General features: G+C 38.9%; 1 protein-coding gene and 1 pseudogene across 1 annotated transcript; both read left to right on the top strand.

The window, feature by feature from the left end:
* The first annotated feature begins 11,529 nt into the window (after nt 1–11,529).
* On the top strand, nt 11,530–14,267 carry LOC141704553 (protein NRT1/ PTR FAMILY 2.11-like). Its single transcript, XM_074507785.1, has 4 exons — nt 11,530–11,806; nt 12,003–12,220; nt 12,327–12,886; nt 13,064–14,267. The coding sequence occupies exons 1-4, from the start codon at nt 11,719–11,721 to the stop codon at nt 13,962–13,964; spliced, it is 1,767 nt and encodes a 588-aa protein (XP_074363886.1). The 5' UTR covers nt 11,530–11,718; the 3' UTR covers nt 13,965–14,267.
* Nucleotides 14,268–15,575: 1,308 nt separating this feature from the next.
* On the top strand, nt 15,576–18,162 carry LOC141704556 (protein NRT1/ PTR FAMILY 2.11-like; annotated as a pseudogene).
* Nucleotides 18,163–25,960: the final 7,798 nt, after the last annotated feature.

Raw genomic sequence — 25,960 nt, 5'->3', positions numbered from 1 at the left:
GATATACCACTTGATGATAAAGTTCCCAACGCCAAACGGAGTGGGCAGTCTGAGAGGGTCACAGTATGAGTCACGCGACTGCTATCACAAGGCTGTTAAGGAATTCCGTAGAAGAAGGTATGAAGGGAAATGTCTCCTATTTGAGGATGTAGAAGATATTCATACAAAACCAAGTGGAGAGGTCCATGGCCACTATTTCATTGAAGGCCCCGAAAAGGAAGAAACCTACGTCTCTGGGAACTCTTTTTTGACGCGGGGACGTGTTTTCGAAGATCCGTAGCGTGGAAAAAGTGGTGGTGAACCATACAGAGGCGATCATACAGAAAGAGGTTAACGGGGAAAAGTTGGAAGGAAGAAGTGAGATTTTGCAAGGTCTCGGGAATAACTTCAAGGTGGATGCTCCTCGAAAGAAGGACGCGCCCTTGAATGAAATTGAGGTTGATGCTACTCCAAACGAGGACGCGCCCTCAGATGCAAAAGTGGAAGTCGAAGACCCCCGAGACTTTGATTTCGATTTGGATCCCAGGATCCCTATGCCCGCCGAAAAGACGGGACCAACCGAAGACACAATATCTATTCCAGTTGATAAAAATGACCCGAGCAAGGTTTTGAAAGTGGGATCCCAGTTGGATGATGAGATGAGAGGAAGTCTTACCCGCTTTCTAATTGCAAATCTTGATGTCTTCGCATGGAGTCATTCAGATATGATAGGAATCGACCCAGAAGTAATGTGTCACCATTTGAATATCCTCCCGAATTGCAAGGGCATACGTCAGAAACGCCGCCCAGTAAGTGGAGAAAGGGCGATAGCATTAAAAGAAGAAGTAGACCGGTTGTTGGAGGTGGGGTTGATCAAAGAATCTTTCTACCCCGAATGGCTTGCAAATCCAGTACTGGTGAAGAAACCGAATGGGAAGTGGATGACATGTGTGGATTTCATAGATCTCAATAAGGCCTGTCCAAAGGACAGCTTCCCGCTGCCAAGAATCGATCAGTTGGTTGACGCGACGGCGGGGAATACGTTGTTGAGTTTTATGGATGCATACTCCGGTTACAATCAAATTCCGATGTATGGCCCCGATCAAGAACATATATCCTTCATTACGGACAGGGGGTTATACTGTTACATATGAATGCCGTTTGGTTTGATTAATGCTGGCGCAACCTACCAGCGGTTGGTAAACATGATGGTCAAGGATAAAATCTGGAGAACTATGGAAGTGTATGTGGATGATATGTTGGTAAAGTCTGAGGTGGCAAGTGACCACATCAAGCACCTGGTGGAGATGTTTAACATTCTAAGGAGGTTTCGTATGAAATTAAATCCGTTAAAGTGTGTGTTCGGCGTGGAGTCGGGCAAGTTTCTCGGGTTCATTATCAAACACGGGGGGAATTGAGGCCAATCCCGCAAAGATCAAGGCATTAATGGATATGAAGTCACCCACTAATGTGAAACAGGTGCAGAGTTTGACTGGGAGAATCGTCGCGTTAAATCGATTTGTTTCCAAGTTGTCCGATAGATGCAAGGAATTTTTCAAGGCAATTAAATTAGCAGGAAAATACTTTGTATGGACGTCAGAATGCGAAGAGGCTTTCAAAAGAATCAAGGAGCAACTGGGAAAACCCTCCATGTTGTCAAAGCCGTTGGATGGGGAATCTCTAATACTGTACCTCGCAGTGTCTGAATATTCGATCAGTGCAGTTCTGGTAAGAGAGGAAGATGGGCATCAATCACCAGTGTACTATGTGAGCAAAGCGGTTACACGACGCTGAAACTCGCTACACAAGCATGGAGAAACTGGTTTATGCCCTGATTCTTGCATCAAGAAAATTGCGGCCGTATTTTCAGGACCATAGAGTTGAAGTTCGTACAGCGTACCCGCTGCGACAAGTCCTGCATAAACCAGAGTCATCAGGAAGAATGCTGAAATGGGCTATGGAGTTGGGACAGTTTGATTTGGAATATACGCCCCGAACAGCGATAAAAGGGCAAGCCTTAGCCGATTTCTTGTTGGAATTTGATTCTGAAATTGATGATAAAGCTTTGGTAATGCTACATCCACCTCATGCTGAGGAGTCTTTGGAGGAGTTTCCACACCCTTGGTGGATCTTGCATATGGATGGGGCGGTTAACAATGGGGGAGCTGGTGCGGGTATAGTACTTGTGTCTCCGGAAGGCCACCACTCTGATGAGCGCAATTCATTTCAAGTTTTATGCAACCAATAATGATGCGGAGTATGAGGCACTGATTAATGGCCTAAAAATCGCTTTGGAAATGGGGGGTGCAAAACTGATTGCAAGGAGTGACTCAGAGTTGGTAGTGAATCAAGTGAACGGGGGATTGAAGCGCGAGGCCCGCGAACAGAATTATACTTGAAATGTACACAGCGCTTGATTGGAATGTTCAAAAAGTTAGATTGGAATGTGTCCCGCGGGAGAAGAACAGTAATGCGGATGCTCTAGCAAAATGGGGTCGCAACAAGAGGCTGTGTTGTTAGGATCCATCCCTTTTGAAATCCAGGAGATTCCTAGTATCCCAGAGATAGAAACTATGCAAGTGGATGAGGCTTCCAAGGAAACATGGATGACGCCCATTCTAGCTTACATTCGCAAGGGAATACTCCCCGAGGATAAGTTTAAGGCTCGCCGACTCCGCTATCAGGCTGCAAGATATGTGATATACGACGAAGTCCTATACAAGAGAGGGTTCAACCAACCTCTGCTTAGATGTGTTGAAGAAGAAGAAGGAAATTACATCCTAAGAGAAGTATATGAAGGAATCTGTGATAATCACTCGGGGGGTAGCTCGTTGGCAATGAAAGTTTTGCGCCAGGGATATTATTGGCCCACAATGAAAGAAGATGCTACAAATTTTGTCAAGGCATGTGATCGCTGCCAGCGCTTTGCAAACTACTCATCTATGCCGGCGACACTCTTGACGCCTATGGCAAGCCCGTGGCCATTCGCCATGTGGGGAATTGATCTTATCGGAGAATTGCCGAAAGCTGAAGGAGACGTCAAGTATGCAGTGGTTGCGGTCGATTACTTTACTAAATGGGCGGAAGCTATGCCACTGGCTACTATCACCGCAAAGAAAATCAGGGATTTTGTTTTCAACTCCATCGTATGTAGGTTTGGAATCCCTTACAAGTTTGTCTCCGACAATGGAAAGCAGTTTGATAGCAAGGAGTTGCGACAACTATGTAAGGAGTTGAAAATCAAGAAGGAGTTTGCAGCGGTCTATCATCCTCAAAGTAATGGACAGACAAAAGCTATTAACAAAATAATAAAGCATACCCTCAAAACCAAACTGGAGGAACGCAAAGGGAATTGGCCTGAAGAACTCCCGAAGGTGATGTGGTCATACAACACTACGCCACGATCTACTACGGGAGAAACGCCGTTTATGCTGACTTACGGCTACGAAGCTATGGTCCCCGTGGGAAGTTGGATCGGGATCACTTCGCAGAGATTGTTACAGGAAAGAAGATGCTGAGGTTAATCAAATGCTTCATTTAGATCTCTTAGAGGAGATGAGGGAAAATTCTCAGCTAAGGCTAGCGGCGTATCAGCAACGCGCCGCAAGGTATTATAACAAGAAGTAAAGGGACAATTGCTGAAGGTGGGAGATTTGGTACTTAGGAAAGTGATGCCCAATACAAAGAACCCCAAACATGGAGTGTTTGGAGCTAACTGGGAAGGACCGTACCGTATAAAGTCCATCCCGTGGAAGGGGACTTATCACCTTGAAGATATGGAAGGGAAGATGGTTCCGCGAGCTTGGAATGCGAAACATCTCTGAAAGTATTACTAGTAAGGTGCGGCTTTGGTCCCTTACGTACCTCTTTTATTATTTAGGGTTATGCCCGGATTATAGGCTAGAATTAAATAAATTCCTCCTAGCCTAGGGGGTAGTGCATGTACTACTTACCTTGGAACTAGTTGAAGGGTCATTTTTAAAATTTATCTCCCCACAGAGCATAGTAGCCATGGGAACTGGTGCACTTTTGACACCAGAGCGCATTATAAATAAAAATCTTTGAAATTTTTTCCCAAAAAGTTACTTGCTTTGTTTGCCTGGTTGCATGACGCGTCCTAACTATAGGACGGCATCCTGATTGATGGTTTATGCGAATGCTAACTGAATTAATGGTTGTCAAAAGGATCAATAAAAACTCAAGTCAAAATGTAACTAGGAAGTGTACTATTTCCAAGGACGCGCCCAAGTTGTCTTGGTTGATGCTCTTTTAGACTGAATGTTACTGTAACTTTGATGAAACATGATTAAAAAGGAAAAGTCCTTGTTTAGGACGCGTCCTACCTGAAGGATGATGTGTTTTGGATTGAAGGTGAGGCGCGTCAAAACCATAAGACGCGCCCAATTGAGCCTTGTGCCTTGATTAAATACGCAGGTACAACATGGTGCTATGCTCATATGTTTTTTACAAACAAAAATATTCATTAAATAACTAAAAGATGCATCCAGTCAAGGAGGACGCGCCCAAGACGGTTACTTTGCTTGACTTGTGATAGTCAAAATAGACGCGTCCTACGAATAAGACGCGCCCATGTGAATGGAAAAATAGAATACTTAAGTAAAAATATGCATGGATAAGGCAAAGAGGTTTATAAAAAAGTGCAGGCGAATGAAGTTCAAAAATAGATATTACAACTTGCAAGGCTTCAAGGGGCCCGCACCCTTAAAATAGCTCGAGTACATAAAAGACAAAGGACGCGTCCTAAGCAGGAGGCGCGTCCTGTGGCTTGTCTTGGTCTTCCGTAGGGGGAGGCTGAGTTTGAAGCGGAGCAGGATCAGGGGACGCGTCCTCTTCCTCTAAGCCCAGAAAAATCCTTTTGTTTCTTGATGGAATCTGCGGCCCTGACCCTGAAATCATTGACCCATATCTGGGTGTCTGCATTAAACTTTGAAAATGTATACCCCGGGTCATTGGCAATGAACCCAGAACACCATTCTTCAAACCCAGCCTGGAAGCCGTGCTGGTAAACTAGCTTTTTCTCCTATGTTCCACCCATGCAGCATGTCATCATTTAGGGTGTCAAGCTTCAGCTGCATGGTGGAATTCAATGCGATGATACTGTCCATTTGCTTCTCCATTGAGGAGACATTCCCTTCTAGCACAGCTTTGTCTGCCTCAAGACGCGTCCCTCTCCCCCTCCAGGCGTTTGATCTCAGCATATTTCTCTTGGACAAGCAGGGTAATGTAATTCTCCAGGGATTTAACTTTGTCTTCGGCCTGGCTCCTTTGTAGTGTCGGTAGCAACAAGACGCGCCCTAAGCCTTGCAGCCATATTAGCACTTTGCCTAGCGTGCAAGTGGAGCTCAGCAGTAGCCCTCACCATGGCCTCCTCTGTTTGCTGCTCTGTTCTGAAGGTCCAACCTTTGACTTCATCCTCTGGGAAATCCCCAACTGAGGACGCACCCAAATATCGAAGCACGAAGGATTGATCATCTGACACTACCTTTTGGTGTTTGGGAGGGCGCGTCCTCCACCCTTTCGGGAATGTCTAGCACAGTGGTGTCAATTATCTTGGGTGGAGGAGAAGGAGTTGCAACAGGAGGGGGGGTTTTTGCCTTTGGATCAACCTCTGTAGGGGCCTGTTTTTTGGCCCTTAGCTTTTTGGAGGCCCCAATTGCGAATCCTTTGAGAAGAGAGGCCATATCTGCGATATAAATATGAAAAGGTATTAGTTAAGTATAAGAAGACGCGTCCTGGAAATAAGACGCGCCCATATCATGATATAAAATTCTACATGCATGACATATATAGACGAATGTAAAGATGTATAAATGAGTGTGAGAATGACACGTCCTAAAGAAGTAACGCGTCTTACCTAAGACGCTTTTTATAAAGGCATAATAACAGCAATCGGAGAGTTTTATAAAGAGACGCGCCCGGGGGTAGGGCCGCGCCCAAGGTGATAGCGCATATGTGAGTAAACGTTTATAATCAGGCTAAATTAAAGGACAAAGGTGAGAATAAATATGACGGCGTCCTAAATCCGTGACGCGTCTTAAGTATATAATTTCTTACCTTGCTCTAAATCCACCTTTTTGTTAACCGCCTGGCTGAATAATTTTGTGGCTCGGAGCCCTTTGGATTTTTCGGAAGTATGTGAGGATGGGTTTCCCATTATGAAATCTCGAAATTTGCAGAGAGAATCCACCCGTGGGGACAAAGCTCCTATTTTCTTTAAATTCTCTTTGGTAATCATGTCCTTGAGGTTGAAATGTTCTCAGCATACTGTAAAACCTTCTCTGCTCTCTTCTTCTTCTTTCCTGTTAGCTCTTTCTGAGTTCTTTTGTCTAGAGAAGGGAGAATAGGTTACAACAAGGAAAAGAAGAGAAGGTTATAAAGAAAAGGTGCGCCCTGATAGATGAGGACGCGTCCAAAACATTGAACTTACTTGGTTTCCAAGTTGAAGCGAACGCGCGTCCTTTTGACATCATAAATGTAGAAAATGGCTCCTTCCAGTCCCGTTCATGGCTGATTTTACTTCATTAAATCCTTTGTTGTTCAAACCATTTATTGACAACCAGGAAGTGGTACTCGGGAATTGATTTCTTGATGCTGTAGAAGAAGCTAAATTCTTTCATCGAGGGCGCGCCCAATCTCAGGTTATGGTACATAATGAACAGAGCCCAGGCTAGCTTGTATGAATTTGGTGATAGTTGGACTGGAGCCACGTCGTACCATTTCAAAATTTTCTTAATGTAGGGGTGTAAGGGCGCGCCCACACCCAAGGAAATTAACTTTGGAGTAAGCACCATTCTTTGGATCCTTTGGTTCCCAACGTTGAAAGAGTGCGGCCTCATGGTTCGAAGAGGGGCGCTCCCAGATGCCCTCCATGTCATAGTATTTCATATGCCATTGGATTTCCCAGTCAGTCGCAGTCAAGTCAAGGGCAACACATGCTAGCTTACCTTCTTTCTTCCTTCTGGCATTTTTCTCTGTCTCAGTTAGGGTGGCCAAGCCTGGCCCAGACACAATCCACTTCAACATATGAAGGTTCCCAATGTTCCAGGGGAGAATCAGATTTTTAGGGGAAATAGGATATGTCTCGGGTCAGGAACCCTCTTTTCAAATTCACTTACGCTGAGAGGTGACCGTCCTGAGAAGGAGCCGCACCTTGGGAAGCTGACGCGTCCTGAGAGTAGGACGCGTCCTCGTCTGAAACAGCTGTCCCTCGGGGGCTTTTGGCCTGTAGCAGGAACAATCTCATCGTCCGTCCATCTTTGATGGCGGCCCTTGTATGGAGAACTGGAGTTCTTTGCCTTTAACTCCCTTCTTTTCATTCTAGAACTTATGGGGACATGAATCCATGGAGTCAGAGCTGGAATCAGAACATATAGAGCTTCTTGATTTAAGGGAAACCAAAGACGTGTCTTTCTGCTCTAAGGAAGGAACTCGTCCTGTGAATTTCGGGAAAATCGGGTATGAAAGTGATTAAGTGTGGGGAGTAGATACCAATGCGTTTATTGAGAACCTTGAATGGATGGAAAGGGGAAGAAGATGACGCGTCCTCCAGCTGCAAAAGAAGGAATAAACATTTGAGGACGCGTCGAAAAAAAAGGGGGGAGGGAGAAGGAAAATGAATGAATTATGATGAAGCTACTAGAGACATTATAGGACACGTCCTAGGAACCTAACGTGTGGAATGCATTAGTTAGACGCGTCCTAGTAAATTGTTGTTCCTATGCGGTCTTTAGTTAAAATGGCTTAAACATATGCCTTAAACAAAGGAAATAAGACGCGCCTTTACAGGTAGACGCGTCCTACGTGGTTACAATGTGGTAGAATGTTAATCGACTGTTAGCAATTTGGGGGAAATACAATGAAATCTTAGAAACATGCAATTGAAACATGGGGGAAGCTAAATATGGTATATTCGCATATACATACACATATACATACAAAAGAATATGAAGGGCAGTTGATATGAACATGAAGCATGCGAACAGTTTCTTGCTCATTAAAACTAATGTACTTGCTAAATAAAGAAATAAGAGGGAGATTTGTGTACCTTTTGAGTTGGGGAGTTGATTGAGCAAGAGAAATCAAGTAATGGGAGGTTAAATCGTCGGAATTTTGAGCTAAAAGCTTGAGAACGGCGACGTAATGGTGGTTTCCGGAGAGAAAAAGAGTAAGGTGCATTTGTGGGTTGGAGGAAGATATGTATAGAGGATAGTCGGCTTACGTGGGCGACAAGCTGTACACCACAGATATGGAGTGAAGGCAAGGCGCGTCTTCTGTCAATGACGCGTCCTGTGAGCCAAATTTTGCTTTTTGGAAAGAAATTCCAATTTTATTTTCAACACAAATGGAATTTGGGGGTTAGTTGTTATGCCCAAAATTTGGCACTAGATTGACTTGGGTCAAACGCGGGCTGGTTACGAGTCAAAACTCGGTGTTACATTGAAGATGACTAGGACGCGTCCAGCTAAAGACGACGCGCCTGTTTTGGAAGGGATATGTTACGAGGCAAGATGAGTGCATGGTCAAGAAGGACGCGCACGGGAAATATGGACGCGTCGATGTTTATGAAAGTGCTTGGCCGATGAGATTTATGGCGATGGACGCTTGTAGGACGCACCTACTTTAAACCATGACGCGTCGTAGGAAGTGAAATGGTTGTGCATGATGGTTTAGAGGGGACGGTGCAAGTATAATGAGGGTTAGGGACGCGCCCTATGTTTCTAGGAGCGTCCTTGTCTGTTTTATGTGTTCTTAATTGGTGACTTCAGGAGAAAAACTTGCCTGGAGAGGAGCAATGGAGGTTATTTTACTATATATTTGTGCAGGTACTCTTTTGAAGAATTCCCTCCTTGAGACGGTCAATGAGGGGGATGTCCGTGAAAAGCTAGAAGGCCTCCAGGGTATGCCTGATGATTGAAGGCCTCCTCCTGTATTCTACTGGTGTCCTCGTTGGGGATGCGGGTTAACTTTGGTGTGTGCTTTGGGAGCTCTGTTCTTGTATTCAACGGGTGTCCTCGTTGGAGAACTTTGGAGTCATCCTGTACCTTGTACCCAAGAGCTTGGGATCACCTGTCCTACTATCTGATGGGTTATCCTCATTCGGGGGACAGAGACGCGTCTGACACTTGGGGTGAACCGTGGCTATACCTGCGTTCGTAAATCAAGGGAGATAGCTGTAGCGGAGTGTTATCCTTGCGGAGGGAGATGCACTATCCGTGAAGTCCTGCGATTACGGACGAGCCTTGGGCCTTCGCGGTTGGGCCTCATAGTTGGACATTCCTAAAGCTAGCGGAAGACGGATATTAGATGGGCTTCTACTGGACTTAGGAATAAGAAGTCTAAACCCATCAGACTTCTTGTTCTGCGAGAATTACGTCAGGCTTGATCCCTATATAAAGGGTACGTAGGCACATTGAGAGGGTAAGAAGTTGAGAGCTGATAAGAGAGCTGATAAGAGAGCTACCACTTACTCTGATCAATCTTATCCTAAAACAACTACAATCAACCACACACCGCTTAAGTTTCCGACAAAGAACCACCGTCACAGATCTTAGTTCCGGCGATAAACCTCAATCTTTGTTGTTGCCAGATTCCTCCGTCAACAAGTACGTTTTGCAATAGATTTATTTCCTCAATCCATAGTCACCTCAACAGTTGCAACCTTGTTGTCCTAGACTTTCCTATTCATGAAGTACCAAATACCTACATATCGCCAACACTGAACTGCAAATAGGCAATGGAAGAATATATGTCCTATATGCTCAATATCAGGTAAACACGTAGGGGAACTCGAACTCACTTAGCACTTAATCGCCTCCTAACTGAGATATTGTTTCTGCAAAAACGTTATACAAAGATTTTAATTTTATGAGGGAGATTTAACCTCTAGAGTTAGCTATTGATATTAAAACATGCTTGCATTATAATATGAGAAAAGTGTTATTAAAGTTAATTTAATATTTTTTTAAAAAAATTATTAGAATTTTATGTATAAAATTGAATGACATTTTTGTAATCATATAATTAATTTCCTGTATTTAGGAAAATAATCTTAGTTTTGTACTCATTTGAATTTAGACAATGATCTAAAATTAAATTTAGGATCCTAAAACATTATAATATTAATTGTGTTTTACGACTAAGAATTTTCATGTTTAATTAAGTAAGATTTTATGTAGTTATTACACTTTCGTCAAAATTGAACCTCCTTGAAATGTATTTCTAATTAACTATATGATTCGATAAAAATCATTATAACCATCTTCAATTATAAATTATCTTTAATTCTAAATATACAAATATCCTAATTTTTTATTTTGTGCATTTGATAACGAAAGTTATCCAATAATGTGGCGATGATGTTTTATAGCAAGAGATACCTTATATTATGTTATACCTTACTAAATCAAAATTTAGGGCAATTTCATGAAAAAGTTAATTCCAACAATGTTTTAATTGTACCTTAAAATAGAAGGACAACTCTCAAATGCCTTAGTTTTAATTTTAAGGTTATTGTGATAATTCTTATTTCAATTTTAATAATAAAAAATTATTGTTACATCTTTTTTGACATTTCCTTTTTTTCCCTCCATTCTTATAATTCAGATATATTATTATTATTATTATTATTATTATTATTATTATTATTATTATTACACACCCTATTTCTCTCTCTACTATATATTGTCGTTTAATGATAAAGAGAATCTATAATAATAAATATTATTTATATTTAATATAATTGGTGTAAGGTAAAGATGGTCTGTCAGGATATATTCATCATTTTAGAATTAATATTAATAGTTATAAATTTTAAGTAAATTAAATAATTTCAATTTGTGCATTTCATTGTGGAAATTGCGAGTAAGGTTTGAAGATATATTATACTAAAGTTACAGTAAAGAAATATATTTAATAATTTTAAAATTAGTAGAAAATTAATTTTATGCAAAAAATGTTAAAAAATTGGATTAACAAGATCCAATTAAGTACCATCCCCATCAGCCCGCTCCTAGAAAAATAAGTACCATTAGTGAATTGACAGATAAAATAATAAATTTCAAAAAAATGTATATACAGCATATAATAAATATAAATCATTTTTGCACGAGTATAAAACTATAATATATATATAGTGATGATAGATCACATTGTTGAAGTTAGTTAAATATGTGAACAAAATTTTATGAGAATAAAGTTTTGAGATTATCATGCAAACCTAGAAAATTTTATTAATCACAAGCTCACTGCTAAAACTAAAATGATGATAATCATTACCATGATTTAAAATCAAAAAGTATATTATGGGCATAAAATAGAATTTCAACTCTAATGTTAATTCTATTTTTCAATTAAACATTTTAAAATTTCATGAATTTTTGGTAGACAGAGAACAAGAAATGAAAAGTATATCATGAATTCTTGGTAGACAGAGAACAAGAAATGAAAAGTTTCTGTTGATAACACTGCATAGTGCATTCTGTTACAGTAGTATGCTTTTCACTAACAAGTTCCAAAACGGTGGAGTCCGCGAGCAATTATATTTACATGTCCCACCATGATGAATGATACATGTCTGCACTAACCAGGAACAAGAACTCATACGTTTTGGACCTCTCATCTATAAATACACATCTCTCTCTTATCATCTGTTTTGCACTTGCATTAACCCAATAACATCTTTCAAACTGTAACCACAACTACACAACTATCAAGCAAAAAATGGCAACATTGAATGAAAATGAGAAAGCTGTTACCACCAAAGAAGAGCCAAATTACAGAGGAGTCAGAGCCATGCCCTTTGTTATAGGTACAACTTCAACACCTGCTAAACCATGTGCAAGTTATAAAAATCGGAAATCGGTTTTACTCGGTTGTGTAGTTGAAATTCGGCTACTCGTCTGAATTTCGGAGTACTCGTCCGAGTTGACAGATTTTTATAACATTTAATATGTGTGTAAATTTGTAGACTATAGAGTTTGGTGAATATTTGTTTGTTTTGGCAGGAAATGAAGCATTTGAAAAGCTAGGGACAATCGGAACCTCGTCAAATCTGTTAGTTTACCTCACTACTGTCTTCAACATGAAATCTATTACAGCAACTAATGTCATTAATGTTTTCAATGGCACTTGCAACTTTGGTACTCTGTTCGGAGCTTTCTTGTGTGACACTTATTTTGGACGCTATAAAACACTAGGTTTCGCTTCCATTTCGTCTTTCGTGGTAAATAAACGTAGTTACTCATTGTTAAAGATATAATATCAGCGGTTTCCCAGAGAATTGTTCATCTAACAGCTAAAATTTATTCATAATGTTTTTGACATGACAGGGAATGCTTGTGCTCACATTAACAGCTGCAGTATCAACACTTCATCCGCCTGAATGTGGTAAAGAAGCTGGTAGCATATGCTCCGGGCCAACAGCATGGCAACTTGTTTTTCTGTTCAGTAGTTTCGTGCTATTAATAATTGGAGCTAGTGGTATAAGGCCTTGTAACTTAGCTTTTGGAGCGGACCAGTTCAATCCTAATACAGAATCTGGAAGAAAAGGAATCAATAGTTTCTTTAATTGGTATTATTTTACCTTCACCTTTGCTATGATGGTATCCATCACAATCATTGTCTACGTGCAATCAGAAGTCAACTGGGGAATAGGCTTAGGAATCCCAACATTTCTTATGTTTTTATCATGTGCATTCTTCTTCATTGGTACGAGAATCTATGTCAAAGTTAAACCTGAAGGTAGTCCTCTTACGAGCGTTGCTCAAGTTGTTGTAGCAGCAATCAAGAAGCGAAAACTGGAATTGCCTGGCCAACCCTGGCTCTCCATGTGTACTTTTATGCCTGCTAATTCGATCAACTCAAAGCTTCCCTTTACAGAACAATTCGGGTACCAGTTACTCTCCATCTATTTCATAAGAAGTTATCTTATAATTGTTGGTGACACTGTCTAAAATTCTATTGTATATATTTGCTACCTTATTACTGCAGCAGAAAAAAGTGTGTCTTGTAACAATTTAAGTTTCCTGGCAACTTGACAATTAATACCATGTTATGTTGGTCTCAGATTTCTTAACAAAGCAGCACTCATAACAAAAGAAGACGAGCTAAATTCTGATGGATCAGCAGTGGATTCGTGGAGGCTTTGCAGTATGCAGAAGGTGGAGGAAGTTAAATGCATCGTGAGAGTACTTCCCATCTGGGTTGCAGGAATGATCTACTATATTGCTATAGTCCAACAGCATACCTATGGAGTGTTCCAAGCCCTTCAATCTGATAGACGTTCCGGCATTGGAAGTTTTGAAATTCCAGCAGCATCCTACACAGTATTTCAGATGTTATGCCTCACTATCTGGATACCTATCTATGACAGATTGATAGTTCCATTTCTCCGAAAAATAACAAAGAAAGAAACAGGTATTACGATCCTCCAAAAAGTTGGCATTGGCCTGGTTATCTCTGTAATTGCCATGCTAGTATCAGGCCTGGTGGAAAAAGAAAGGAGAACCATTGCATTAACAAAGCCAACACTGGGATTAGCACGAAAAGGGGCAATATCTTCCTTTTCAGGTTACTGGTTGGTGCCTCAGTTGGCAATTGTAGGACTTTCAGAGGCATTTACAGTTGTTGGGCTAGTAGAATTTTTCTACAAACAATTCCCAGAAAATATGAGAAGCTTTGGGGGATCTTTCTTTGCTTGTGGCACCGCCATATCAAGTTACGTAAGTAGTTTCTTGATAACAGTTGTCCACAGAATTACAAGAAATTCAGCTGGAGAAAATTGGTTGTCAGAAGATCTGAACAAGGGAAGATTGGATAATTATTACTACTTCATTGCAGGTTTAGAATTATTAAATTTAGGATACTTTCTAGTGGTAGCCAAGTGGTACAGGTACAAGGAAACTGCTGACAACAATGGCCATGAAGTTGCAATGGAGAACTTGAAACTTAATAAGTCCGCTGTTTGACTAATTAAACTAAAGTTTCAACAATATAGAACAATCTGCATAAGGTTCTCTTGAGCGTAAGGTGATAGCCTAGTGGTAAAAGCGTATCCACAATGTTGAAATGAACTCAGCTTCATTCCGCATCCCACCCCCCCCCCCCCTCTGTATCAAAAAAAAGAGCTCTGTGATTATTCTGGAGTTCGATCATAAAATATCCAACATACTCGGGGTACTAGATTTTGTCTTGTTTTCTTTTTCTTTTTTGTTAATATTCTTGATATTCTTGCTCATCGACTTGAGCAACGTGACAATTTAACCCCTGAATATTCAAGTTGGTTAACTACGTTTGTAATATCTTAATCTAGGAGTATAATCAAACACTGGTTTACAACCAGAAAAATTAACAAACTGTATAAAATTTAGACTGAGTGATGCAAAGAGGCCAAGAGAAAGATCGAAAAATAAGATTTGGAAGTCAAAAGATAGCAATTCCTTGAGTAACTGTGCCGTTGCTAGCCATTCTACAACTATTAGGCAGTACCAGAACGACTAATAACTGGATCATTTTGACGATACTGGGAGCAAGAAGGTTCAAAATCGAGCTAAACCTTAACAGTCTCATGCCATGTTAACACTCTCCTAAAATATCAAGGATTTTGTGGAGGGCCTTGATCAGATTATATATCAATAACATTTGCTCACAATCATGGACTCAAGGTGTCAATCATAACAATTCGCTAACAGCCAATTCAATGTGAACTTGGACATTTCAATTATTACATAATCTTTATCATGTGCACTCTTATTCAACTTTTTCTACCAAAATAAATGTGATTTGGTTAAGTAACCAGATTTAGCAGTCCATTATTCTTGTTTAAACTCCAGATGCTGATAGATTCACTGATCTACTTGGTGGTCACAGTGCACTTGGCAAATTAGCCCCCACATTTCAATAGGATTTGTCATGTACTGGTGTACCAGACTAAACGTGTGGGTGCGTATCTACACCAGCAGTATTTGTCAAAGAGATGGACCTATGGTGCCTGTAGGCTGTAGCTATTATATACTAATGTTGCGAGTTGCGACAAATTTACCTGTCTAGTGTGAACCCGTATATATTTGATTTCTAATGTTTGTTGTTTTCCTATAGATCATAGTCACAGATTGATGCACTTGGTAGACAAATTGTTCAAGGTTGTTACCAAATTTATCTTTACCTTAGTCAGTAACTCAATGTAGTAAGATTAGATTTAGGGACCATCCATTTTATTAACTGTTGAGTAACCAGCTCATCTAAAACCTTGAGGTATTAGAGCAAGGCCCCAGTAGGATCATGTAGTTATCATTAACACTTAGGCATAAACTTAAGCGTAATACAGGTCTTTCTAGCACCTTAACGTGCTGAGAGAGCTGGTCCGAATTGCTCATTGCTCGGCTCCTAGTGGTTCACTCTTCAAATCTGAAAACGGGTGTTGAGTGAGGGAAACATAAGCGCTAGAATGCATGCTAAGTCCCTTTCCTAACACGTAGACGTTGGGGGAGATCGGTAAATGAAGAATTTTATTTAATTGAACATTCCCAGTCAAAGATGAAATATGTAATCTTACTCACGAGTCTTTATGTTTCACAATCTACATGTTATATACTAGTAGATTACTTGTTTCCTCCCTCATTTTTGGAAAACAGTGTCTTAAATATGACTACGCGAGTATTTTGAATTTTATTTTTGTAATAACAGAGCCGTGGAGGACCAGAGGTACTAATCTTTGAACTGACTTGGGTAGTGCAGTGCTGGAATGAGTATAAATTAACATGCAAACCTCTTGAAGGATATATGTTTCAAGCATAAAACAGTCACAGGGTACTCCAACTTGTAGAAGCAAGAAGATGGACAAAACCTCGAGAGTAATCTCCAAATCGCAGAAAGATGACACAGACACTATGGACAGCGAACCTAACTACAGAGGAATTAAGGCCATGCCTTATATCGTAGGTAACGTATACTGACACTCAAAAAGCTTATGTTATTTAATTTTGTTTGAAATTGCAACTATATCTTATTTCTACTTCAGTTGCACTGGATTTGACAATTTGTTTTTGTTTTCTGTTTTGAATTTGATTTGCAGGAAATGAGACATTTGAGAAGCTGGGAACAATTGGGACTTCATCTAACTTCCTAGTGTATCTCACTTCTGTCTTTCATATGAAGACCATAACTGCAACAAATCTCAACAATATTTTCCAGGGAACTTGTAATTTTGGTACCATCATAGGAGCTTTCCTCTCAGACACTTATTTTGGTCGTTACAAAACGCTTGGATTCGCCTCCATATCTTCTTTCACGGTACAAATATTTCTTCAGTAATAATTCATGTTGTTTAGTGTAAATCAGTAACAAGAAATGATTTGTTATATATCAGTTGATGATATGGATTAAAAAGCTAAAGTAGTATGTCAAACATGCAGGGCATGCTTTTACTAACTCTAACAGCAGCAATTTCAAAGCTTCATCCACCAAGCTGTGGGAAAGAAGTGACAAGCATATGCCAAGGACCAACAACAGGGCAAATGGCTTTTCTGTTGAGCTCTTTTGCGCTTCTAGTTGTTGGAGGTTCTGGCATACGACCCTGTAACTTAGCCTTTGGCGCAGATCAGTTTAATCCCAACACCGACTCTGGAAGAAAAGGCATCAATAGTTTCTTTAACTGGTACTACTTTACCTATACTTTCGCAGTAATGGTGTCCCTGACGATCATAGTGTATGTGCAGTCCAATATTAGCTGGTCTATCGGATTAGGAATTCCAACCCTCCTTATGTTCTTTTCATGTGTATTCTTCTTTATCGGTACCAAAATATATGTCATAGTATTGCCACAAGGTAGTCCTTTGCTAGGCGTGGTGCAAGTCTTTGCGGCTGCTATCAAGAAGAGGGGATTGAAGTCACCGGAGCAACCATGGCTTTCGCTTTTTGACTATGTACCAAAAAAATCTACCAACTTAAAGTTCATCCACTGATCAATTCAGGTAAAGACCAAAAGATGAGTAACTCCTTTGAATATCACTATCTTGATTCATGTATTGATGTCCTCCAGTTGTCTAAAATGACTACTTTTCACACTCATTCTATTAGACCATGTATTAGATACTTTCTGATTGCTGATGCTTTTCCTTGACAAACTGAACTTAACCGTCCAGGTTTCTGGACAAAGCAGCAATTAGAACTCTAGAAGACGATCTAAAGATGGACGGATCAGCAGTGGATCCATGGAGACTTTGCACTATCCAGCAAGTGGAAGAAGTGAAATGCTTGCTAAGATTGGTTCCAATATGGTTTGCCATCCTTGTATACCATGTAGCATTTATCCAACAAAACAACTATTTGGTCTTTCAAGCTCTTCAATCCGATAGACGCCTCATCAAAAGCAGTACATTCAGGATTCCAGCAGCAACATATATTGTATTTACCATGGTAACACTCACTATCTGGATCCCTATTTATGACAGAGTCATTGTTCCTTTGCTCAGAAAATTAACTGGAAAAGAAGGTGGTATCACTGTGCTTCAAAGAATGGGCATTGGAATCGTTTTATCTAGCCTAAGTCTATTTGTATCAGCCTTAATCGAATCCAAAAGAAGAACATGGGCTCTGACTAGACCGACATTAGGAATTGAACCAAGAAAAGGGGAAATTTCTTCAATGTCTGCCTTTTGGTTCATACCACAATTAATTGTAGCAGGACTTTCCGAAGGATTTTTTATGATAGGACAAAACGAGCTTTTTTACAAGCAAAGCCCTGAGAACATGAAGAGTATAGCTACATCATGTCTCTTCTGTGCATCTGCTGCATCGAGTTACTTGAGTAGTTTTATGCAAACAATGGTTCAGAGATTGACAGAAGGTAATGGAGAAAAGGGTGGTTAGCAGAAGATCTTAATGAAGGAAGATTAGATTATTTTTACTACATTATTGTGACTTTGGAAGCTTTGAATTTGGCTTACTTCATAATGTGTGGCAAGTGGTACAAGTATAAAACAGCAAGCAAAGACACCACCTCTGGCCCTGAAGTTGCATTGCAAGAATTAAAATCAGAAGAGCCTCTTGTTTGATGCATTACTGAAATATTATATCCAAAGAAGAGTCTGCATGCACACTGTTAAACACATGCATGTTTTTTGTTCTTTTACAATCAACAAAGCCCAAGGCACCCGTTACATGTAATTTCACATCCCCCCTTTTAATCTAGTTTCTTAAATATCTTGTAGGAGATAAGAGTTAGAAAATAAAAGATCCACAAGTAATTCTGCTGTTTATAGCCAGTATACAATTATAATGCAGTACTTGAACAACTAATGATATAATCCCTCACTTGCTTTGAAATTTTTGACTATATATTGTTAAGAGGTTTGAAGTCGAGCTCTCCCAAAACGTTGAGGATTTTGTGGAGGGTCTTGATTGGATCATATATCGAAAACATTCACTAGCAATCATGGACTCAAGGTGTTAATCATGACAATTAGCTAACAGACAATTCAATGTGAACTTGGACATTTCAATAATTACACGTTCTTGATCATGAGCAGTCTTGTTTAACTTTGTGTACCAAAATATTTGTCTACTGCGATCAAATGTGATTTGGTCAAGTAACCAGACTTAACCAGTACATCGTTCTTGTGCATAGATACACTGAAATTCCAGATGAATATGATGATAGATCTACTGATCTTGGTGGTCAAAGTGCACTTACCAATTATCATGTACAGATGTACCAGAAATCCAGAATAAACTTGCTACACCAGTAGGATTTCTCAAAGAGATGGACAGATGAATCCAGTTTTTGTTGTTTCCCTATAAATCATAGTCTTATGTTGAAAATTTTGGTAGACGACTGTTCATTTTGTTGCCAAATTCATCTTTACCTTGTTTGGCAATTCAATGTACTAAGATTGGATTTTATGGACTGATGAAGCATGTATAAACTCTCTATCTTACTAACAGAATATTATAAAATGACCAAGATATCCTTTAAGCAAAATACTCCACATCATTCCCCGCAAGCTAAGCCGAGGGAGATGCCATAGAAGATCCAGAGGCACCAAGCTTGTGTAAGGCTTGACTGGTAACACTTTAGTTAAAATATCTGCCAATTGAGCATGAGATGGAACACGTTGAGTGCACATAGAACCAGACTTTAGCTTATCCCGAATAAATTGACAATCCACCTCGATGTGTTTCGTCCGTTCATGAAATATGGGATTAGCAGCAATTGAGATAGCAGCCTGGTTGTCACAATGGAGCACAGTTGGAGGCAATTGAGTAACCCCATATCTAGAAGTAAGGCACGAAGCCAAGTCACCTCACAAATAGTCATGGCCATAGCACGATACTCCGCCTCTGCTGTGGACCGAGAAACCACAAATTATTTCTTATTTCCAGGAAATAGGAGGGTCTCCAAGCAAAATACAGTACCCAGTGGTAGATTACGAGTGGTTGGGAAACTAGCCCAATCACTATCACAATATGCCTGGAGCTGAACAGCAGATGAGGAAGTAAGCAACAAACCTTGATCAGAGGTGCCAAGCAAGTACCGGATAAGTTGTTTGGTAGCTTGCATATGAGCAGTTGTAGGCTGATGCATAAACTGACTTAGAATATGGATTGCAAACGTGATGTCTGGTCGAGTCACAGTAAGGTAAATAAGCTTTCCTAATAGACGCTGAAAAGGCTGAGGATTAGACAAGATATCACCTGTTTGAGGTGTTAATTTCAGATGACTGTCAAGAGGAATCTTCAAAGGTGTAGCATGATCCATGCGAAATTCACGAATAAGATCCAACAAATATTTCTTCTGAGAGATGAAAAAACCAGAAGCATTTTTATGTATTTCAATTCCAAGAAAATAACTAATATTACCTAGATCTTTCATATGAAAGGCTTGTGATAACATAGTTTTGAGCTCTGAAATGGCAGTAGCTGAAACACCAGCAAGTAGTAAATCATCCACATAAATGAGGATCAAAGTAATAGAAGAGGTAGTAGTTTTAGTCAAGAGACTTGAATCACTTTTTGATTGAACATAATCATCACATAACAAAGTGTCTGAGAGTTTGCAGAACCACATCCTGGGAGCCTGTTTCAAGCCATACATGATCTTTTTAAGCTTGCAGACGAGATTTGTTTTAGGATTATGAGTAGCAGATTGACTAGAAATTCGACAACTATAATGGAAGAGTCGTATATGCCTCTTCATGGAGATCACCATGCAAAAAAGCATTGGTGACATATATTTGCACCACACTCCATTGATACACTGCAGCCACATAAATGAGGATCAAAGTAATAGAAGAGGTAGTAGTTGAGCTCTGAAATGACAGTAGCAGAATCACCATCAAGTAGTAAATCATCCACATAAATGAGGATCAACGTAATAGAAGAGGTAGTAGTTTTAGTAAAGAGACTTGGATCACTTTTTGATTGAACATAATCATCATATAACAAAGTGTCCGAGAGTTTGCAGAACCACATCCTGGGAGCCTGTTTCAAGCCATACATGATCTTTTTAAGCTTGCAGACGAGATTAGTTTTAGGATTATGAGTAGCAGATTGACTAGAAATTCGACAATCATAATGTGTATATCCTTGAGGAAGAGTCATATATACCTCTTCATGGAGATCACCATGCAAAAAAGCATTGGTGACATCCATTTGCACCACACTCCATTGATACACTGCAGCCAAAGCTAATAAATTTCTCACAGTAAAAAGCTTCGTAATAGGAGCAAAAGTTTCCAGATAATCCACACCAAGTTGTTGTTTGCATCCAAGAACAACCAACCTGCTTTTATACCTCTCAATAGTACCATCATATTTGTACTTAGTCTTGAACAACCACTTGCTTCCAATAGCCTTTTTATGAGCTGGAAGGGGAACTATATCCCAGGTACCATTTCTTTCCAAGGCCTCTAATTCAACATTCATGGCTGTAATCCCGTGAGAAAATTGCACGGCCTGAGAAAAATGAACAGGATCCACACATGTAGTTAATGATGCCAAGAAACAAGAAAAATCTATGGGAACCACATGTGATATAACTGGAGAAATTTGAGAAGCATTTAAGCTTTTGTAGTTTTTCAAATAGGAGGGTGGCTTAGAAATTCTAGTATGTGACGCCCTCCAAACCCGGGGTCTATATTTGGGGGTCACTTGCCACTAAATTATAATAAAATAATTACAGTGAAATAATATAATAAATATGACCCCTTTACCTGCACTGGATCGATCACATGTTATAGTATGAAACAGGAACTAATACAAACCAACTGTTATTACAAACCATAAGTCTAATTAGTTTTACAACTTATTCAAACTTTATTACAAACCTTTATACTATTCAAGCGTCCCAAACTGCCTACCTGAAAATACACCAAACTACCTACAAGCACTTGACCTCTAATCAAACCTGGAACTCAAGCCCGCTCCGGTTTAGCTGAAAGAATCAGGATATGAAATAAGTATGAGCGAAAGAAATGCTCAGCAAGCAGTAAATAGCTTATGATTTGGAACAACAACAACAGCATATCTGATGAACAAAACCAAGCCACAATACCTGAACAGTATCAAAAACTGATATATCTATTTGATAATAGACAACATTTGTAATATATTTTGTTTTGGGATTGGAATCCTCGAACGACGGTGTGTTGTCGCCGGTGATCAGCCGCGGAGCAACACCGGTATGCCGAAGCATATCCAACTAAACAAAAGGTACCCAAGGCACATATCGGCCTAGCAAGGTGTTATATCCTGTATAACACATAGCTCACGCTGGACCGCCACCACGGCCTCTTACGCAACCATCCAACCCATAAAAACAATTTTACGTCAAAGGAGTCGAATCAAATGACATCCTTAACCACATAACTCCCCATTTCTCATGGTCCAGAGTTTTATCAACCTAATGGCGAAACAACCAGAATAATTAGTTATTCGCTAATCTTAATTCAAAGTTTCACTGTATAAAGTAAGTTATAGAGAAATGTAATGATATTTTTATATTATGAACTTAGAATAGTAGAGAAATTGAACGAATAAATTCAGAGTCGATATCACTTGAATGATAAGGGATGACATAAATAATTACATAATATAATTCGAAGTAAACGTCACTTGAACGATAAGTGAAGTTAGGGTATTTTCCTGGTATGCTCGATAATCTCTTACTATAACTCTGCTTATAGCTGCCGGCTACTATCTCTGTCTACCACTTGACCGCACTCCTTTCTACTTGATTCTATAACAAAAGGACTATCTTAATTGATAGAACCAAACTCAATCGACGTAACTATACGTCTTGACATCTACCCGAACGTTTATAAATAAACATGACATTTTAAATCTATAAATAGATAGCATGCATATCACCTAGCATGTAATCATGGTATTCATATAACACGTAATCACATATTTCATGTAACACATAAGTCAGATCATTAAAAGATATGTCTTAGTGCGTTCCGAATGAAAATAAGGTCAATATTAGCATTTACCGATCAAATACCGACTTAAACTCATACACAAATCAAATGACATTGCAATACAAAAGAAATTAGGACTCAAAAGTATTTTTATTGGAAGCGTAACATTTTTCTGAGTCTGTACGCGTTCGTTTCGTATTAAACGGACGAACGGTTTAATTATTATGAATAAAACCAGAAATAAATGGAAATAAATCAATTAATAATAATATTAATTGATTTTTAAATACCAAAATGTAATTTTTAAAAACCTAAAAATAATTTCTAGAAATTATTTGAATTAATTATAAATAATTTACATTTATTTAACTATTTATAAATAAAATTAATTGATTAATTGATTTTTAATCAGTTAATTAAGTTCATAAACAATTAAATAAAATAAATTATAAATAATTAAATCAAATTGTATTTTTGAAAATAACTAAAGAAAATAATTTTAGGAATTCAAAATAATGCAGAAAATAATTTTTAGAATTAAAAATAATAAGTAAATGATTTTTACATATAAAATAAATGATTTTTAAAAATAAAAATGATTTTTAAAATAAATTATAAAAGAAAACACATAAACATATTTTTTTGATTTGCAGTTTGGGAAAACATTGAACCCGGGTCAAGAGACCGGGTCATAGCCGGGTCGGCAAGAACCCTAACGGGTTTATAAGAACACGGCCGGAATCCTCACCGGTTTCTGGGGATTACCAGATTCCGGTTGACTGAAAATAATCCGGGAACTTTAATTTCCCAGAAACGGACTCGATTCACAGCGGTTTCAGTCCAAAGCAGTCCTGAATTCAATTACAACAACACACAAAGCAATAAGGATTCAAACAATCATATGTCACCACCACAACCCAAAACCGATCAAGTAAACAAAGAACTCCGGCAACTCGTCGGCAAATTCCGATTAACAGATAAATTCGATGAAAACCATCGATCTTTACCTCAATATAAAGCCCAGATTATTTACAAATATATACAATGAATCTTAACAACAACCCATCATCGATTTAGCCGGAAAAATAAAAAGAAAATCCAAAAATAATACTAAAGTCGACCTCTTACGAATTGAACTCGAGAATTCACGGAGTTCATATAAAACTATTAGGTTTAACCTGATAAACACGGTTCTAACATTCAATTTAATCAACAAACCTCAGAAATCAAAACCCCAACATAATCGATTATAAACGAAATCGAAAAGTTCGATTCATTTACCCTATGTGAACTTTGATGATGGATTGAGAAAATACTCGATATAAGCTTCGATTTGGTCTAAAGATTGCCACCAACGATTGTAGAATCAGCGTTGAATCGATCCAAATCGATTATGAACAAACCCTAACCCCCATTTTCTATTTTCTGAGTTTTTGTTTTTTTTAGTAATTTCTGAAAATAAAGTAAAATAAAATAAAACAATTCCGCTGTTTATATATACAGGAATTTTAATACCCCAAAATAATTTAAGGGTGTTTTTATCCCCTAATTATAATAATTAGGGCCCCAAAATAATAATTACGGGGAATAATTTAAAAACAATAAAATACAAAATTAATGTCAAAATTCCCCGAATATTGCGAATAATTCAAAAATGCAATAATAAAGGGTATTTGAAATACGAATAATTTTATAAAAATAAAAACATTGATTTTGTGGGGTTTGACGTCCCGGTGGGGTCCCGGTCCGTTGATTTTTTTGAAAAACAGGAACGATCCTTAAATTACCAGAAAAACCCGATAACACATAAAAGTTTGAAACACGCGTAAAATGAAATAAAATGGAGGTCTTAATAAAGACGCTAATAAATACGCGTCCAGGTTGTAGATAAATTAATATAATTGCAGTTTAAACATATATTAATTAATCGAAAAATTTTCTGGCCCGCACGAAAACACAGATAACAGTTATAACTTCTCATATCATGGCAATAATTACTTTAAATTTATAAAACACGCAATATTTATTTATTTAACATATAATATTCACATAATTTTCCCGGATATTACATCCTTCCCCCCTTAACAGGATTATGTCCTCAGAATCAGCCTAGGAAAATAAGTGAGGATACTTGGATCGCATTTCGCTTTCCAATTCCCAAGTCGACTCTTCAACCTTGGGATTCCTCCACAAGACTCGTACTAACGACACAGACTTATTCCTAAGCATTCTTTCGTTCCTATCTAAAATTTGCAGTGGTTGCTCTACAAAAGATAAATCTGGCTGAATCTCGATTGGCTCATATTCTATCACATGGTTGGAATCAGACAAATAACGCTTCAACATTGACACATGGAACACGTTGTGGATATGCTGCATGTGAGGTGGTAACGCTAACTCGTAAGCAACCTTTCCCACACGCCTCAAAATCTCAAAAGGGCCAACATAACGCGGACTCAGCTTTCCTTTCTTTCCAAATCTTGATAAACCTTTCCAAGGCGAAACCTTTAATAGCACTGCTTCACCAACTTCAAATTCCATATCTTTTCTGATAGGATCAACATATCTGCGTTGACGATCTTGAGCTGCCATTAATCTTTTCCGAATAAGTTCTATTTTCTCCTTTGTCTACTGGATCAATTCTGGACCCAAAATCTTTCTCTCACCAACCTCATCCCAACATATTGGAGACCTGCATCTCCTCCCGTACAAAGCTTCGTAAGGCGGCATTCCAATGCTGGCATGATAACTATTGTTGTAGGATAATTCAACCAATAGCAAATGTTCGTCCCAACTTCCTTCAAAATCTAGTGCACAAACCCTTAACATATCTTCTATAGTCTGTATCGTCCTTTCACTTTGACCGTCTGTCTGCGGATGATACGCGGTACTCATGTTCAGCTTCATTCCGAGATAATCTTGAAAACTTCTCCAAAATCTTGAATTAAATCGAGGATCTCTGTCTGAAACTATGGATACTGGAACTCCATATCGGGTCACAATTTCCTTAAGATATAACCATACCAATTTATCCATTGAAAATCTCTCGTTGATAGGAAGAAAATGCGTTGACTTTGTCAATCTGTCAATAATAACCCAAATAGCATCATGATTTGCCCTGGTCCTCGGTAATCCAACTACGAAATCCAGCGCAATATGTTCCCACTTCCATTCTGGAATGTCCAATGGCTGTATCAGTCTACTGGGCCTTTGATGTTCCGTTTTGACTCGCTGGCAAGTGTAACACTTACTTACCCATTCTGCAATTTTCTTCTTCATGTTTGGCCACCAAAAGTTTTCTCTTAAATCCCTGTACATCTTGGTACTCCCGGATGAATTGAATATCTATAGTTGTGAGCGTCTCGAAGAATTTCATTTTTCAGCTCGGCTACGTTGGGTATCCATATTCTTGAAGAAAATCTTAATATTCCTTTATCATCCTTTTGACTTCCTATCTCTTCTCCTGTCAAACTGTCTCGTTCATTGCTCATTACTTCTTCCTGACATCTTCTTATTTTCTCTAATAGTTCTGGTTGAAAAACATT

This window comes from Apium graveolens, unplaced genomic scaffold (assembly GCF_009905375.1).
Source record: "Apium graveolens cultivar Ventura unplaced genomic scaffold, ASM990537v1 ctg7981, whole genome shotgun sequence".
Classification (NCBI taxonomy): domain Eukaryota; kingdom Viridiplantae; phylum Streptophyta; class Magnoliopsida; order Apiales; family Apiaceae; genus Apium; species Apium graveolens.
Note: the sequence above shows the minus strand (reverse complement) of the source record. Positions and strands in the feature narration are given on the sequence as shown.

Excerpts from the sequence above, each read along its gene's own strand:
- LOC141704553 (XM_074507785.1), top strand. The coding sequence starts at position 11,719 with ATGGCAACATTGAATGAAAATGAGAAAGCTGTTACCACCAAAGAAGAG. Across the intron at positions 11,807-12,002 it reads AGCCATGCCCTTTGTTATAG|GAAATGAAGCATTTGAAAAG; the intron begins GTACAACTTCAA and ends TTGTTTTGGCAG. Across the intron at positions 12,221-12,326 it reads CTTCCATTTCGTCTTTCGTG|GGAATGCTTGTGCTCACATT; the intron begins GTAAATAAACGT and ends TTGACATGACAG.